At 48.8% G+C, this 18,481-nt stretch overlaps 1 protein-coding gene across 1 annotated transcript in view; it reads left to right on the plus strand.

The window, feature by feature from the left end:
• Nucleotides 1-18,481, plus strand: part of NMT1 (N-myristoyltransferase 1) — a 35,104-nt gene that overhangs the window by 7,527 nt on the left and 9,096 nt on the right. Inside the window, exons 2-8 of the mRNA XM_005693946.3 lie at nt 5,297-5,405; nt 8,017-8,161; nt 14,721-14,839; nt 15,402-15,493; nt 16,342-16,458; nt 17,226-17,396; nt 18,226-18,334. Coding sequence (XP_005694003.3) covers nt 5,297-5,405; nt 8,017-8,161; nt 14,721-14,839; nt 15,402-15,493; nt 16,342-16,458; nt 17,226-17,396; nt 18,226-18,334 — 862 coding nt within the window. The remainder of the gene's footprint in view (nt 1-5,296; nt 5,406-8,016; nt 8,162-14,720; nt 14,840-15,401; nt 15,494-16,341; nt 16,459-17,225; nt 17,397-18,225; nt 18,335-18,481) is intronic.

Genomic DNA, 18,481 nt, shown 5'->3' on the forward strand with positions numbered 1-18,481 from the left:
TATATGCAAAGTATTAAATTGTGCGGGAGATCATAACATTAAAAGAGAGGCCTCAAGGAGCATGCGAGCTGGAGTGGTCAGAGGAGGCTTCCTGGATAAAACGCAGCTCGCTCTCCTTGCCTTTAGTATCTGCTCATCTGTCACACAGAAATTTGTCTTAGGGCTTTTGAAGGTTCTCAGAGAAATTCTCACAGGGAATGAGACGTTAGTGTTTGGGAGTAGAGGGGGCCGGGTCCTTAGGTTGGTGACTAGTCCCTGGGTTCCAGTCAGTTTGTTGATGCCTTACATCCCTGGGCCTTGGTTTCCTCTTCTGTAAACAAGGGGTTAAGCCAGATGGCCCTGAGAGCTCCTTCCAGCCCCGGTGCTTTAGCTTCCACGCTAACTGCTTTCTGTCCCACAGCCCCGCACCTTTGAGTGGCATCGGCAGGATCAAGAGGAGGCCCAAGTCCAGACCCACCCTGCTCCTGTTGTTTAGAGCTTCCCTGCTGTTCCTGTCAGCTTGCCCTTGCCTCCCACCACGCTCACACTCTGATGCTGTGTTCTGCTTCTAGAAATAAGTACTGAGGTTCCTTTTCCATCTCCTCCCCCAGCCCTGACTTTCTTCCAGAGCATCCATAGGACTTCTTACTTGTTTGAACTTAGAATATTTTGACCTTCCTTTAAAAATGACATTTCATGATCGCTTTTCTTCCTTGTTCCTGGTTTTGTCATTCTGTTCATTCATCCCATACTTGCTAGGTTGGTCGTTAATGATTTGAGTCGATCAGCTTTACTTTGGAATGTACATTTCAAAATTTTTCTGTGAATTCCCGTCTCCTTTTCCATTGCAGGCAAACAGCCCCTTCTCCAAAAAAAAAAGAGCTGGCAAGTTCCACTAATTCTCTGCTCATTATTTTGCAACCAAATGAACCAAAGGTTGACTTTGATTTGCCATATTCCAAGGCGCTGGCCCATCCCTTTGAAGTATGTTAGGGTGACTGACAGGTTTAATAAGATCTCTGAGAGATTTTTTATTTTCATTTGCAGAGTCCCAGCATGCCCAGGGATACCCACGCAGTGGGGATGGACTCCAGGTCCCTTTAAAAATGAAGCCAAATTCTTTTGAGGAGGACCATGGCACCCCACTCCAGTACTTTTGCCTGGAAAATCCCATGGACGGAGGAGCCTGGTAGGCTGCAGTCCACGGGGTCACTAGAGTCAGACACGACTGAGCGACTTCACTTTCACTTTTCACTTTTATGCATTGGAGAAGGAAATGGCAACCCACTCCAGTGTACTTGCCTGGAGAATCCCAGGGACTGGGGAGCCTGGTAGGCTGCCATCTATGGGGTCGCACAGAGTCAGACACACTGAAGCGACTTAGCAGCAGCAGCAGCAGCAGCAGTAGCTTGCTTCCATGGGGTCCTTTGGTTTCGTTCTTCCTAAATCTGAATTGAGCCCATCCTTCTGTGAAATGGTGTTGGTTTCCTAAGAAGCTACCCCTAATATTTCCTAAGACCTACTCTCAAGGCCTCTGAGCTTGATTTGGTTTCTTACGGATAATTAAAGTTATTCTAATCACCTAGAAAGCTAACCCTCCTGGGCTCCTTGGAAGTCTCTGCTCTGAGTCACTTGTCTTCCTGTTTAGCTTGTTAACCGAGAAACCATGATGGGCTCATGATGTTCTTAGGAAGGTGGCTCAGTATCTGGTCGCTCAGTGACTGACTTTTCTTTTAAACTTCCCTTTGTTCTTCAAGTGTCTCCTCTTTGTGTTCTTCATGTGCAGGTTGAGACAGGATTGTTGCTCAGTAACTGCATGTGCAGATTCAAGCAAATACAAGGAAAATGAAATTAGCTCTCTGGTTTTAGTTTAGATCTTGGAGTTTGCCAGGCACTTGTATTAGTAATGCATAAAACAGAACAAGAGTTCAGCCCAAGGTCCTTCCCCAGAAATGGGGTCTCTGAAGAGATGGCTACTTCCACTGAACAGCAAGAACAAAGGCAGGAAGGGAACTTTTTAGGGATTTCGCCCAAGTGAAAAGATGTCTACAGTTGAAAGAAGTAATTTCTTCTATTTTCCTTATGTGAAATTGTGTTTAGTAAGTGTCCAGCTGGTTAATCTGCTCCTGCTGCTGCTGCTAAGTCACTTCAGTCGTGTCTGACTCTGTGTGACCCCATAGACGGCAGCCCACCAGGCTCCCCCGTCCCTGGGATTCTCCAGGCAAGAACACTGGAGTGGGTTGCCATTTCCTTCTCCAATGCATGAAAGTGAAAAGTGAAAGGGAAGTCGCTCAGTCGTGTCCGACTCTTCGCGATCCCATGGACTGCAGCCTACCAGGCTCCTCCGTCCGTGGGATTTTCCAGGCAAGAATACTGGAGTGGGGTGCCATTGCCTTCTCCGAGTTCTTCACTTTAACCTTTCTGATGCTTTTTTTCCCATAAAAAACAATTCTTATGGTAATTCACTTACAGGGCCCAGAGAATTCATTCCATAAGCTGAAATGAGTGAGGACTTATAAACTGTATCAGCAATGGGACCCTGCTTTGTCTCCTGCCATCAACCAGCTTTTAAACCTTATAATCCTGAGACTGAAGTGAGAATGTCTCTGGAATCAGAAAACCACAGTAGAGTTGTCATAGACTGCAAACAGGCCTGTGCAATATATCAAAATAGAGATAATAAGAGGAAAACTTTAATCTTCAGTTTGTAAATGGTTCTTTGCCATGGCCTTGGGGGTTTTGCTGAGCTTCTAGTTTTAGGGAGTTTGCCTTATTCTCCCTCTCAATGTTATCAGTTTTCCTTCTGTGTTGTGCCTTCTGGGTCCCACTGATATGATACCTAGGAAGTGCATTTGCGTCTGCACTTCATGACCTTATGCTGGGAGTAAAGTAATCTCCAGCCTTGACATGATCTCTCTGACTTCAGTCTTTCTGCACCAGGAGCCTGATGAGAGGCCTGGCCCCACGGGTGCAGGCACACTTATTCCAGAGCAGGAGTGATGAGGGTGGAAGAGCTAGATGGGGACTGAATGTGAGGGGCCAAGGGGAAAGCTGGGCCGGATACCTTCTAGAGTAAGAAGCCGCTGTCACCGTGGACTTTCAAGCATGGGAGGGACTCGTGGAAAGCCATTTTCACATTGGCGAGTCCCACGGCCATGCAGAGTTTAGGATAAGGCAGAGCAGTTGTGAGTCAAGGAGATCCAGGAAAGGCTGGGGATTCCTTTAGTCCAAGTGTAAGGTCATGAAGTGTGGATGCGAGGGCTTTCAGCCAGGACTGCTGCTGCTGCTGCTAAGTCGCTTCAGTCGTGTCCGACTCTGTGCGATCCCATAGACGGCAGCTCACCAGGCTCCCCCGTCCCTGGGATTCTCCAGGCAAGAACACTGAGGAAGACAGAAATCTGAAGACATTCTGCAACAGGAAATGGCCGCACGTGGCTTGCTCACCACGTACTAGGAGATGAGAGTTAATATTCATAGTAACTTCCAGGCACTTTGAGACCATGAAGGCTTTCTGAATTACAAAATAAAGCTTAAATAGTACTTACCACAATGGTATGTAAAATGTATTTTATACTATTTTAATTCTTTGAAAATTGGTTATGTAGCCTATACAGCGAAAACAATACCCTGCCCTTAGCTGATCTGCAGATTAGGGTACTCTTTGATTGGACTCCTAATTTTGACTTTCTTTAAAAAAGATTTTTTTTTTTTTTTGGCTGTGCTGGGTCTTTGTTGCTGTTCGGACTTTCCTCTAGCAAGCGGGGGCTTGCTCTGTAGTCACGGTGTGCCGGCTTCTCATTGCAGTGACTTCTCTTGTTGCAGAGCACGGGCTCTAGCGTACGGGGACTTCAGTGTTGGCAGCAGATGGGCTCAGAGTTGCGTCTCCGGGGCTCCAGAGCACAGGCTCAGTAGTTGTGGTGCACGGGCTTAGTTGCTCCGAGGCATGTGGGATCTTCCTGGACCAGGGATTGAGTCTGTCTCTCTTGCGTTGGCAGGTGGACTCATTACCACTGAGCCCCCAGAGAAGCCCTTTATTTTGACTTATTTAAGGGAACATTTCCAGAGAGAATGGCAGCGTGAGAGTGCGGCATTACTCCCGGTCTGACAATGCCAAAAGCACTGAAAACATGGCAGGAACTTAACTGTGATGGTGGTTAGGAAAGCAGGCTTCAAAGTGAGCCTTAAAATTCATCAATAAAATGAAGGAAACCCAGAATCAAAACTAATATCCGAAACTCAACAAGAATTGGGAGAAAGCATTTGGGAGCAAATAAATGAAAAAAATGTTAGCAAAACACAATGTAAAATGTGATTTGTGTCTCAGTAGAAATGTTGAGAGACGATGCAGAGAACGATTTTTTAAAAGCCTGTAGAAAACGATTAAATGTGGCTAAGAAATTGTTTTTGCTTCCTTCGTTGGGTGAGTCATGCAGAAGGAAAGCAGCAGGAGGAAATCCCCGTTGCTGTGGTTCACACGCACACACATGTTGCCTGTAAATCTCTTCTGAGCTGGGCTGGCTGGGTGTTCATTGTTGATGTTTCCGCAGGATTCCTAGTGCTGGGTTTTGCCGCTGGGCTGACAGTTGCCCTCTATCCTACAGGCCTCATTTAGGCATTTCTCATGATTGCTTGACTATTTTGGACGCAGATAACGGCAACATTAAGCTGCCCTTTTCGTTGCTCCTTCCTCCCTTCCAGAGCCGCCTTGTGTCTTAGATTCAGCTAGGGCAGCTCAGAGAACCCAGTATAGCAGGATGGGGGAAGTGGAAATAAGGAAGAGTTTCCAAAAGATCACTTTGGGCTGTCATCCCTTTAAATTCTGGACTCAAAGGAAGAGTTGGTAACATGAATGCCCTGTTAACAATTATATTTACTTTTGATGGTGAGCAGCCTGGCAATCTAAAGGGAGTGAACCATTGGAATTCCCTGGTGGTCCAGGGGTTAGGACTACACTGTTTTGCTGCTGAGGGCCCAGGTTCCATTCTTGGTCATGGAGCTAGGATCCTTCAAGCCAATCGGTGCACCAAAAAAAATAAAGAAAATAAACCACATAAAATAGAAGCAAGAACAGAAGAGGTCCTTTCAAATAAACAGGCTGTTCCTTGCACATGGCTCCCTCCCTGGTGGGAGTGGAGAGGAGAGCTGTGTCCCCTGGCATTCTCCAAATGCCCCTTCTGGGGCCTGGACTCTCTGGTCTGCTTCTGAAGCCCACAGGCTTGATTAAGAAAAGTCTGGTTCCACAGAAAGCTCTTTGTCAGTGCAGCTCAAAACAGATGATTTTTTAAAAGCCTGCATCAGTATTTACTTTGTCTTACAGTGGTCTGAGTCCAGCCAATGACACTGGAGCCAAAAAGAAGAAAAAGAAACAAAAAAAGAGGAAAGAGAAAGGCAGCGAGACAGACTCAGCCCAGGATCAGCCCGTGAAGGTAACAAGGAGGCTCTGTTTTCTTGGGCCTGAGAGTTGCTTTTTCAAAAGAGAGCGCATTGGGATAAATGCGTGGGAGCAATGTAATAGATTGCCAGTCTCCACTGTTATTACTGCAGGATGGAGGGGTCGGCTCACCCTGCTGCCCTAGACCTAGGTGATGAAACTGCTGTTCTACCTTGAAAGGCACAGCAGGTTAGACATCGGCCCCTGAGCACAGTGCCCCTCAGAGTTTACAGGTGCATGACTGCCTGTGGTGCTGTGCTGGGCTCTGGGGAGGAATTCCCTTATGACAGCCCCGCTGTGGCCTGGAGTGGTGGTTCTTGGCCTTTGCTTTCTTCGGTCCCCGCCACTATGAGAATGAAGATCTGTTCCTTTTTAGGCAGACCTTTATGTTTTTCAAGCATTCTCTTGATGCCATAGTCACGGTACTGAGAACTGAGACCCCCACAGAGCCCATTTCTGAGTTCCATAGGTGAGAGCCACTGGCCTAAAGCTTACGTCTAAGGCTGACACGCGGACACGAAACACAGAAGTGTGGGTAAGGATTGTTTTGTTTCGTAAATAAAACAACATTAAGAGAAGAAAACCTTTTAGGTTTTCCCTGGCGGTCCAGTGGTTAAGACTCTGAGCTCCTAATGTAGGAGGCATGGGTTTGATCCCTGGTCAGGAACTAAGATCCCATATGCCACACACAGTCTGGTCTTAAGACGTTAAATAAAGAAATAAAGATTAACATTTCTTAAAAAAAAAAAAAAAAAAACACCTTTTATTTCAGATAAGTGCTGTCTTCTTCAAAGCAGGCCCTGGAGGAAACTCAAGACAGATGCATAATTCCTCTTTTAGCATTACCTCGGTTTATAAGCTTCACAAAAAATCTAGTCTCATCAGTATACCCACCCTTTGCTTTATCCCTCAAAAGTTATACTCCACCGCAGATCTACCTTATTGAGATACAGCTTCAAGCAGTGTTTTAAATATTTTCAATACCAAACCCACTATGAAAAAATAAAGTAACCACTGTTGACTACCATGTTCGCTAGCTAGGTTCTTGCCAGGCACATCGTTTAAATTAACGAGGTGCCTTCAACTTCTCTACAAGGTAGGTGGGAGTCTTCCCATTTTAAAGATGTGAGGAAGTGGTTTACCCAGGTCTTTGAGTCAGGAATACAAGCCCAAGCCCTGCTTCCGCTTCAGGGATTCTTGTTTGTTTCTTTCTCTGGGGGTGGGTGTTTAGATGACTCCAGTGGGGGGTTGAACTCAAACCTTTATCAAAATGGTTCACTTCGAAATTAGAAAATCGCAGCAAAACACCATTTGCATAGCCCTTCTGTTTTTATAATGATGCCATACATTATAAGGAGTGTAGGAAAAAACCTAGCAACAGGAACAAAATGAAAATCACTTAAGAGTTCTGCCTCCCAGAAATGAGCAGTATAAATATACTGATTTGTAGTCTCCCTTTCCTTTATAATTTAAATGAAAAAAAAAAGAGGTAGTAAAATATTAGAGGAACCTAAAGGTATTTGTAGAATCTGAAACTGGACATAAGACCCAGAAGCCATAAAAGAAAAAGTGACAACTATCAAACTTCTCTGAAAAAGTCAAAAGATAACAAAGTGGGCAGTTATTTGCACTACATAAGTCAGTCAGTTTAAAATAATGAAATAAGCAGGCCATTCAAAAGAAAAAGGTTTTTATATGAAAAGATGGTTCAACTTAAAATGAAAATTAAAGCAACCATTCCCCCCCCCCCCCCAGATTGGCAGAGTTTAAGATTTGGTAAATCTAATGATGAGAGTCTTGAGAAACATACTCTCGTACACTGTTCATTGTTTTCTTAATTGCTACTCTCTTCTTAAAGAGAAGGTTGATAATACATGTAATCTCAAATGTGCATCCCCTTTGACCCAGCAGTCTTCCTTTCTTAAACTTTATCCTGCAGAAGGACCTATTCAGTGAGCGAAAAATAGATGCAGAAGAAAGTTCATTACAGCACTGTCTGTGAAACTGAAGACCAAGATCACCAAATGCCCAGTGGTAGGAGGTTGGCCAGAGCCCTTGTGGTCTGTGCTCATAGGGGAATCAGTTGTTGAATCAGCAGGTCCATGTGACCCCCTGGAATGGCCTGTAAGATACAATATTTAAAGAAGAACAGTCGGTAAAATAATACTCTGCCATTCAGTTTGAGTTTTTGAAAATCGTGTGTGTGTTTGGAACTTGTATGCAGAAAAGTCTGAGATTATATTTGCCTTTTCCCAGCCTACCTCCCAAATTTCAGACTGTTGATGACAAGGGTTATATTTGAGGGCCAGGACTGCTGGGTTTTTCACCTTCTGTGTATATTTACATTGCCGCATTGTTTGAAATTTTACACTAAGCCAGGTTTTGCCATCAAACGTCGTAAGACTAAGAGGAGAAACCCTGTGGGAAGCACCCACCCACCACACGGCTCATCGTCGGTCACTCTCTCCAGTTGTCCTACAGCAGTTGACCCCTGAGAAGCCACACCCCTTCTTTGAGTTGTACTCCCTTAGCTCCTGAACTTGACTGAATAAAAAATGCTTATTAACATAATGAGCCTTTCCTCTCCCCAACTTTGTCTTGTTCAGATGAACTCTTTGCCAGCAGAGAGGATCCAGGAAATACAGAAGGCCATTGAACTTTTTTCGGTGGGTCAGGGACCTGCAAAAACCATGGAGGAGGCTAGCAAGCGAAGCTACCAGTTCTGGGACACGCAGCCCGTCCCCAAGCTGGGTATGTATGTGCCTTCTTCCCGAGGAGAGAACCCGGGAGCGCCTGAGCTGTGCCAAGGGTTCTACTCAGGATTTGTGGGGGGACAAGAGAGTCCTGTTGTTCTTTGGTGGCCATTTTTAAAGGGTAGTCTTCATAATGTGGTTCAGAAAAGACTGTTGTTCAGGGACTTTATCATTTCACAGCAGCCCATATGGAGAATAAACAATGGTCCTTTTAGTCCATCATCATCCAGTATAAATCTGCAAAGAAAGACAGTGCCTTGGCACATGATGAGTGGGGACGTGTGCCCATGTATGTATTGTTTCACACAAATTTTATAGAGACTGTCTTGTATATCTGGGCAAGTGTTTAATCTGGAATGGGCCAGTCCCCCACCTCTTCCCCTTGGCTTTCAAACAGTGTGCTGTGCTGACTGAATGCAAAATGACTTGACATTTTGATTAACGGTTATGGTTTAACACCTGGACTACCATATACATGTTTGGTTGGCACCTCTTCAAAAAGCTATGATGAACTCTCAGAAGGGTGGGATGGGCAGAAAATAAGTGCATTCCAGAAGGGACTGGTCGTAGCAGGTTAGAGATGCCTGCTTACACCCAGCCACAGCTCGCCTCCATGGTGACTGCAGAGGGTGTTATTGCCAGGAAGTTTCTGTAGTGGTTGCGTCATGATTCTGGACCCATCAGTAGCCCAATTTCTATTATCTGTGTGACTGGGAAAGTAGGTATGTTAAAAAAAAAATGTATGTGTGAACCACAAACATAGGTGACCTTCAGGCTGTCCATGTTAAGACACGGTGAGAGCTGACTGTGTGTGGTGTGGAGGAAGGCAGAGGGCACAGCGGAAGACTGGGGTAGGGGAGGGGGTATCTGTGCCCAAGGAGAGTCGTCTACTCCGGAGCGTGCCCCTCAAACAGCAGGGTGGGCAGGCATTGCTGAACAGCTGGTAGACACACAGACGCTCAAGCCCTAGGCCTGCAGAATCAGAACCTGCAGGGGGTTTGCATCCATTTTGAAAGTTTGAGAAGCTCTGCTCTGGAGCACATGGTTCGCGGGCAGCTTAGTCACAGTCCAGAAACAGGCTGAGATGTGCCCCTATGGGGTGGAGAGGAAAGCAGTGCCCAGGTCGTTATGGGTGGTGCACGGGCAGCAGGCACTGTTGTATTGAAGTCTATTAACTAGAACCCTGCCCTGACCCATCCACCGGGTCTGTCGGGCTGCCCAGGCCATCCAGGTTCCAGGCCACTGGCTAAGCCCTCCAGCAAGGCTTTGGGTCACATGGACATGAATCTGAGCAAACTCTGGGAGATATTGGAGGACAGAGACGCCTGGCATGCTACGGTCCATGGGGTCACAAAGAGTCAGACGCAGCTGAGCGACTGAACAGTAAATGCTGTTACTCGGGCGTTACTAGTAACGGGTCCCAGTGACCACTCGCCCAGGAAGAGTCAAGAGCTTCATGCGCCACCTCTGAGTGGCTTACACAGAGACATTCAGAGGGAGCTGACGTGCATCTTTACTGGGTTTTGTTTTTTTTTAAATATTTATTATTTATCTGTTTGTTTATTTGACTGGACAGGGTCTTAGTTGTGGCACATGGGATCTTTAGTTGGGGCATTTGAACTGTTCTAAGTTGCCTCATGTGGGATCTTAATTCCCCAACCGAGGATCAAACCTGGGACCCCTGCACTGGGAGCGTGGAATCTGAGCCACTGGACTAATAGGGAAGCCTCCATCTTTGCTGTGTTCAGATGGAGTTTTGGTTTGATTTGATTTTTCATTAAGAATTTGCAAATGGGTGACTTCACTCCATTCTTCATAGACATGGCACCTGGTCAAGAGGCAGGTTAGGATAATGGAGTTTGCTTTTCTTTTGCTTCAGCTCATTTGCTCTTTGTTGTTTGCCAAAGTTTCTCCACCCGTAAATTAGAGGGTGCTCCAGTTTTATTCTCAGAAAGCTTATGAAAAAGCCACAGTACTCCTCACCAGGACCTGGATGATCTCGGAAAGGGGGAATGAGGCTCAGTTTTGGTTTTTTTTTACTATTTGGCTGCATTGAGTCTTAGCTGAGGCATGCATGACCTCTGACCTTCGTGGTGGGATATGGGATCCAGCTCCCCAACCAGGGACTTAATGCCGGCCCCCTACACATGGGGAGTGTGAGTCCTAGCCACTGGACCGCAAGGGAAGTCCCAGCTCAGTTTTGTTTCCTCACCCCGTGCCTGTGGCAGCGTGGAGTGTGGGACATTTTGTAAGAGGGATCACTGCGAGTATCTGGCCAGTCTGCCTTTCAGGTCAGTCAAGTCCAAATAAAGGATTCCTTCTCTGTGTCTGAGTTGGCTGATAGAAAGTACTGCATCACAGGCATCAGGTGGTCCACATGGCTGAGGTGTCACCCTAGTTCTGCTTCTGGGTGTCCTTTGGGTGGTGTCGTTTATAGCTTCTTGCTTTCATTTTTTCCACATAAATGAGGGCTAGTAATTTTGAATCTCAAGCATATCAAATATCCTGTGTTTGCCGCACTGCCCAACTTGGGGGAGAGTTAGAATTAGATTGTTTTCCACTCAAGAGACCTAGGGGCTTCCCTCATGGCTCAGACGGTAATGAATCTGGCTGTAATGCAGAAGACCCGGGTGTGATCCCTGGGTTGGAAAGATCCCCTGGAGAAGGGAATGGCTACGCACTCCTGTCTTCTTGCCTGGAGAATTCCATGGACAGAGAAGTTTGACAGGCCCCAGTCCATGGGGTCGCAGAGGACTCAGGCACGACTAAGCAACTAACACTTTCAAGAGACCCAGAATTCTTTAAAAATCATCCTCCTAATTTCAAGTATACAATCATCCTAAGTTCACCATTGAAAGGCTTCTAAACAGCCAGTGTTTTCAGCTGTATAACAGTTTTCTTGTGTGCCCAAATCAACTTCTCATCCCCTTTTTCAGACTGTGTCATTCTCCTTTTTAAAAGTCACCCCTTTTCCCACACTAATGGAAGGATGAGGAATCCTTTTTCTTTGCCTGACCTTAGTGGGTTGGAATCTGGCCACAGATTAGTTTAGAAAGTAACTCTACCAAAGAAAGGGAGAATGCAGGCTTGGACTTGGTTGCCCTGGGCCCTGAAAGAGAGGTTTCCTCACTCTGTCCTTCCCTTGTCCTGCTTGTTTGGCTTAAGGTCTCCCAGATCTCGCATTCTTTTCTCCCAAGTCCTTCACAGTTGCCCTGCAGTGCTTGCTTTTGGATCTTGAGTATTAGAAGGCAAAGAGAGAGTTTGGGGGTAGAGTGTGCTGAAAGGAACCAGGTTTGTCTTTCAAAGTTCCCAGTGTCCTCCACAGCTGGTTCATGGAGGCCCAGAGACAATCGGCTGCATTTCTGCCGCCTGAGAAGCAGCTCCCCATCTTCTTGGCCAGAGGTGCTCATGAGCCAGTAGAAGGTGGTTGGCAAGACCCCTGGGCCGCTCGCAACATTGCCGGCACCCCAGACTGCGAGTCTGTTCTGAGTGGCTTCTGCTTTCTCAGTTTCCTCTCACTCTGCTTGGTCAGCTTTGTCTTGCAGATGGTAAAGAGCCTTGAGATAACCTATGAGAACCAGTTTGTCAACACACAGCTCAAGACTCACCAGTTGAATATTTTGTATACAAGTTCACTCAGTTGGCAAACACTTATTGAGTGCTCTTTGTACAATTCAGACCTCAGTATGTCACTGCGCCCTCCCATCCCCCTTAAAGACCCATTCAGAATGTCCCACAGGATAAACTCCGGCCTCTCGCAGCTTGCAGGATCCTCCACAATTGGCCCCCGCTCTTCTCTTCAGCCTCCTCTCCTAGTTTCTTTCCCCTCCTTTCATCTCCAGGTCTTGACTCTGTTCTTCCCGCAGTGTACCCACCCTCCCTGCCCCACCCAGTCTACCCCTGCCTAATTCCTAATTATCCTTGAAGTCACATCTTTTTTTTCTTTTTATGCAGGATCTTAGTTCCCTGACCAGGGATCGAACCTGTGCCCACTGCAGTGGAAGCACGGAATCTTAACCACTGGACCGCCAGGAACATCCCTGAGGTCACATCTTTAGATGTTCTTCTAAGAGGTCTTTCCTCCATCTCCTCCTCATCCCCCCATACTTCATTATTGCAGACTTTCATTGTGCTGAGTGGCAGGTGCCCGCTTGCTTTGTCTCTGGGCCCCACGATGACAAGGACCTGCATCCATGTCATCCATCAGCTCCTGCCCCAGAGCTGGCGCTGTCTAGGATTCCGAGAACAGATGGTGAAGGTGCAGATGGCAACGCCTGGTGCAGGCAGGACCTGGTAGCCAGCCTGAATGAAATGATTTGGCCTTGAGACTATTGTCATCTGGTGGGGAGGATCACTTGTATCTTGTCCGTGAGATCATCTTGGGGAAAAACGATAAAAGGGTTCTGAAGTTTAAATAAAAGGGGATATAAACTCAAAACAAGATAGGGAAAATTGATTAGCACCTACTCAAGACTAGAGTAGGGATCTGTGGTGTTTCCCAGGGGTCTGGCCCTTGGCTTACTGGGCTCAAAAAATTATACGTGGCAAGGAAATGAAAGTGGTTTGACTTCTAGTCGATTAATTCACAAGGACTACTTTATGAATTAATCAAAAGGCCAGTTTCTAAACTAGGGGAGAAAAATATAGCCTTTCTCCCAAGGAAACCTTCACTTGAGAGCAGCTTATAAATAGGAGTCAACTGGATTCTTCCTTTCTGTGACCCCATTGTTGCCTGTTGTTCGCAGTGTTTGACCCTTAGCACATTGGTTATGACTTGTTTCTTGACTATTTCCCCAGAAGATGGTATGTCTTGTGAGGCCAGGGACCTTTTCCCAGCCCTGTCCTGGTGCATGGTGTCCAGCCGGTGTTCAGTAAATGTGCTGGGCGCGAGTTAGATGGTCAGTCCTGATGGTGTTGTCCTTGGCTCATGGCCAGATGCAGCCATTTGCACTACACCTGCCCACGGATCCACCCCTGGGAGGGTCCACAGTTGCCCGTTACACGTTAGAGTGGTGTGTTTGGGTCAGGAGTCTGACCATCAGTAAAAGCTTGAGCTGAATGACAGGAATGTGCAGAGCCCTGTGCTGAGAGCCATGGACTCAGTGGGTCCTCTGTAAATGCTCCTTGTTTATTTTTTACAAATTTTTGTTGTTTTCTCTTTTTTGTTCTTGTTTTTAATTGGAGAATAATTGCTTAACGATGTTGTGTTGGTTTCTGCCATGCAGCAGCCCGAACCAGTCACTAGCACTGTATCTATTGCCTCCCTCTTGAGCCTCCCCCGCCCCCGTCCCCCCACCCTCACCCCCACCCCCCCGCCCCAGGCCATCTCGGAGCTCCGAGCGGGGCTCCCTGTGCCGTGCAGCGGCCTCCCGCTAGCTCGCTGGCTGCTTTACGCATGCTGGTGTATATACGTCAAAATTTTATTTATTCATTGCTGTGCTGAGTCTTCGTTGCTGCACAGGGTCTTTCTCTAGTTGCAGGGAGCCAGGGCTACTTTCTAGGTGTGGCCGCAGGCTTCTCATCGCAGCGGCTCCCCTTGTTGCAGAGCGCGGGCTCTAGAGTGCTGGCTCAGTAGTTGTGGCGCACAGGCTTAGGTGCTCCACAGCATCTGGAATCTTCCTGGACCAGCGATGGGACACATGTTCCCCGCATTGGCGGGTGAACTCTTAACCACCAGACCACCTGGGAAGTCCTGAAGACTCCATTTTTAAAGTGTACTGAACATTGCCTTTTTCTGAGTTGTGAACATGAATGAATAAGCTCTGAGCTGTAGAAAGTACTAGGGCCAAATAATTCCAGGGGCCGAAATGATGCTGCTGATGCGCCCGAGTTCTGTCAGAAAGGTTTGGTCTGGCTGGGGTTAGGAATTGGGGCTCTGTCTTCTCAGCATCCCCTGCAGCCCTTGTGGACTGCACAGGGGAGGGGTGTCTATCCTGGGGGGATATTATGTCAGGGGGTGACTTCCCAGCAGCGTGGTGTAGACGCGGTGATTCAGCCCAGAGGCGTTCACAGGGCTGTAAACACCGTGGGCCCGAGTTGGCAGCTGTAGTTAACTGGCCCCTGTCGGTGAAGGCCCAGGCTGGCAGGACCCAGAGAGAGCCCGGCGCCTGGACGCCATTGTCCAGCTCAGGAATGGGTCTGGTACATTGTCACTGCTGTTGACACAAAAGCTGCCTTGTTGCAATGCCTTATAAATCCATCCAGGTCTACGGGCCTGGGCCAGAGCCATGACAACACTCTACACCAGCTGGGAGGCAGGAAGCCAAGTTAGTCAAGATACACGTTTGTCATTTAGTAACCGAAGGGAGATTTAAAAGAAGGTCCAAGACACCAACCACCTTGGCTCCCAGGATTGTTCTGAAGTTTGGCCACGAATTGGCCCTCAGTTAGGGGCCAAGGGTAGCCAGAGAGACGGTCTGCCATTGCCAAGAAGAGAGTGTTCTTCGGATGAAGGGCTCCTGGGGACAGGAGGAATTTGCTGAGGTCAGTTTTTGAGCTGAGCCCCTTCCCTCCCCAAGAAAGCCAGCGGTGAAACTCATGGCTGTGTCTACTTGCAGGAGAAGTTGTGAACACGCACGGTCCCGTGGAGCCTGACAAAGACAACATCCGCCAGGAGCCCTACACGCTGCCCCAGGGCTTCACCTGGGACGCCTTGGACCTGGGGGACCGTGGTGTGGTGAGTAGTCCTGGGCTGACCACCAGCGTGGACAGGACACCATGTTCCCCGAGAGCCCAGCCACGATGGCTTCTTCTCGGGCTTTCCTCGAGGACTCTTCTAAGAAGAGCTGAGCCAAGCAGGGCTAGCAGATCCCTCCCATCTGTTGATCTGGGATCTGCCCGCAACTCTGCCTGAATAGCACACAGCATCTCTGGCGCCGAGAGTTAACCCCTGTAGCTCGCTCCCCAAGGCGGATGCCTCTTCTTTGTGCTTTCATTTTCCTTGTTCGTCCATTCATTCAGTGAACGATGGAGTGGTCTGTTACTTGGATGACATTCTTGGCCTGCCACACTTCCTGTGCTTAAGTCTGCCCCTCTACCCCTGGTGACTCAGTTTCCTCTTAAGCACTAGATTGCTTGTTCCAGGAGTCCCTGCCATGCCCGAATGAAAAGGATTTGTGAGATTAAATAGAGTTTTTGGTAGTTTGCCTTGTTCCCAACAGCTTGGAGCCCCAGGGTATTGGCCTTGGTCCCCCCACTCTGGCAGAATACTTCTAAGGTGGCCCCTCTTCTCTCTGCAGCTGAAAGAACTCTACACTCTCCTGAATGAGAACTATGTGGAAGATGATGACAACATGTTCCGATTTGATTATTCCCCAGAATTTCTTTTGTGGTGAGTTGTAAGGACTTTCCTACGGTTCTGAGGCCACAGGGCAGAAAAACAAGGCACCAGATTGCTCATCCCTCCTAAGTGCCAACCTTTTAATGGCAAATCGGTGTGTGGTTTTTGAGACTTGCTTCCAGTAGAGCTCAGAATTGAAACTTTATTTAAGGCACAATGATTGGGTGAGAAATTCCTTGATGGAATTGGTACCCAGAAGAAAAAATCGTCTGTTGTATAATGACTTTAGGTAAGAAGGGAAGGAGGGATGAGACCTGCTAAGATTTAAAAGAATAGAGGGTCATTTTCAGTCTTTCCTGAGCATGCTTGGTTGTATAGAAATGGCCTTGCCTGGCTGAGCACCCCCTCCCCTTTCCGGCCTCATGTAATATCCCGGGAGGTAGGGCATGAGGCTGGCACAGAGGGGACCTGTCTGAAGAGGGAGGGAAAGGAAGACCGCCAGAGTGGAAGGCGGGGAGGAGATGGAGCCCAGAGCTCCAGAGGCTCCACAGCCGGCTCCTGACCACGGGACCTGCTGGATTTGGAGCCAAGGAGGCTGGGGCTCCAGCTCAGGCTGTCAGAGTGAGCACAAAGAAACTGGATCAGTATGAAATGTTCAGTGTGACAGCCCTGGGTTGGGAAAATAGGCCCAGTGGACTGAGCAGCAAGAGAGGGCTGTGACTTGGTCCCACTGGTATCCAGGAGGATTTGGCCTGAAAGTGGATTTCAGAGAATTGAGCTGTTCCCTCCCCAGGGAGATGGTAGCATGAGGTTAGAGCCAGACTCGGTGGTGGGGCCAGACAGTCTGCCCAGCCCGCTGGCAGGCAGCCCCGTGCCCACAGCTCCTGTCTCTCTTCCAGGGCTCTCCGGCCGCCTGGCTGGCTCCCCCAGTGGCACTGTGGGGTTCGAGTGGTCTCGAGTCGGAAACTAGTTGGGTTCATCAGCGCCATCCCGGCAAACATCCATATCTATGACACGTAAGCACCAGCACCGCCCCTGCCCCGTGTCCCCACTGTCCTGCTTGGTCTTGGAAAGTGGGGGAAAAACATAGCTTCCATAGAAGCAGGAGGGAAGTTCCCCTGAAGGGAGGGAACTTGGGTTCCTAGGAATAGAAATTCATAATAGGAGCTGCCTATCTTGCTCTGAATTGTTGCTGGAGCTCTTGTCTGTGACCTGGGCTGGAAGGGGTCCACCCTGAGGGCAGACCCGCTCCCTGACCAGCTCCATGTTGGCACTTGTGCCAGTCACGCGTCGCCATGCTCGAGCCACTCAGAAGTGGGCTGGTGGCTCATATCCACGGTCGTGGGGCCTTCCAGCTCTGCTCTTCATTTCTTTGGAAATGTCAGAACCATCTGTCTACCACAGCCTTCTGGGCTTGGGGGAGTCTGAACCCCTGAAATCATAGGATAGCCCTTGACTTCTGTGGGGTTCCTGATGGCTGAAGATGGGGCTCGCTCAACCTGCTCCGAGGGCTTCACCAGGAAGATGCTGGTGGTGTGTTAAATTAAGGAGTTTGCTTGAGTCCCACTTACCTTTGGAAGTAGAGTCTGTGTTGAGGAGAGAGCGGGTTCCTTGCCTGGTGCAGCAGAGCAGGGCGATGGGAGGGCGTTCCTGGCTGTTGAGCACAGGTGCGGCCAGAACACGAGCCTGTGCTGGGGCCCCCTCTCCCTACACACTCCCATGCTTGAAGGGATGGCCTCGCCTGTTAAGAGCCTCGACCCTGGGTTTTCTCTTGACTCTGCAGAGAGAAGAAGATGGTAGAGATCAACTTCCTGTGTGTCCACAAGAAGCTGCGCTCCAAGAGAGTGGCTCCAGTCCTGATCCGTGAGATAACCCGACGGGTTCACCTGGAGGGCATCTTCCAAGCTGTTTACACTGCCGGGGTGGTGTTACCAAAGCCTGTTGGCACCTGCAGGTAAAAACCTCTTCTTGGAAAGGTTCTGGAAATGGTGGTGTGCCCACGCTAGGTGGGGAGCTTGTGTCACCGTGAGTCACTCTGCCCCTCAGCTCAGTGCATGGCCGAGAGCATCCGCTGCTCTGGTGTCTGAAAAGGTGGGTGGTGGTGCCCACAGGAGCCAGGTGGGGCACACGGGGAGCGAACGGGAGTCTGTAGGAACGACAGCCTGCACAGCGCCTGCCCTGTCCAAAGGGGTCAGGCTTTCTTAGCTCCCTCTGATTCCTGCCATGTGGAAATGGAAGGGGGTCAGTCTGCTGGGGGTTTGTTTTAAAGGATGAGCCCACATCTGGTTCTTTATGGTAAATGTCCTATAGTTTTAAATGAGTAGCTCAGTTTTGTTCTGAATATTATGTGGGCCAAAGAGAGCATGTCTCATCTCTGTGTGAACCAAGCAAAACCTCTGCCTTCGAAAGTTCTTTGGAACAATTGAGTACGCTCTGCCTTAAGAGCTTCTAAAGTGAAAACATCAGTTAGGCGCCAAAGAGGAGGGAGGCAGAGGCTGGACGTTCGGAGAACCTCAGGTCTTTTCCACTGACTTGATTCCCCGAGTGAGGACTGCTTGTCCCAAGACAACTGCTGGTACGGAGGAGGGGCTTGTGAACTTGAGAAAGAAATTACGGGAAGAGCTGTGGCCGCTCTGCACTCCCTGTGGGTTGGTGGAGCTCCTGGGTGGCCAGCTCAAGTGGGGCCCGGCGGCTCTCTCACGCCACCTGCTGGCCATATGGAGAGGTCCTTTTAGTGCGACTTGCCACGGCCCTCTGAGGACAGGAGGTCTGTGTCCCCACAGGTACTGGCATCGGTCCCTAAATCCCCGGAAGCTGATTGAAGTCAAGTTCTCCCACTTGAGCAGAAACATGACCATGCAGCGCACCATGAAGCTGTACCGACTGCCAGAGGCCAGTGGGGCCCCGGGGCCTGGGCAGGAGCGGGAGGGAGGGAGGCCCGGAGAGCCTGGGCCAGGGGCAGGGGGCTCTCTTACCAGAAAAGCAGCCCAGCCCATAGTTTCCGGATCCCTAGCCTTTGCCTTTCTGTCCTTCTCTTAT

This window comes from Capra hircus, chromosome 19, assembly GCF_001704415.2.
Source record: "Capra hircus breed San Clemente chromosome 19, ASM170441v1, whole genome shotgun sequence".
In the NCBI taxonomy this organism is placed as follows: domain Eukaryota; kingdom Metazoa; phylum Chordata; class Mammalia; order Artiodactyla; family Bovidae; genus Capra; species Capra hircus.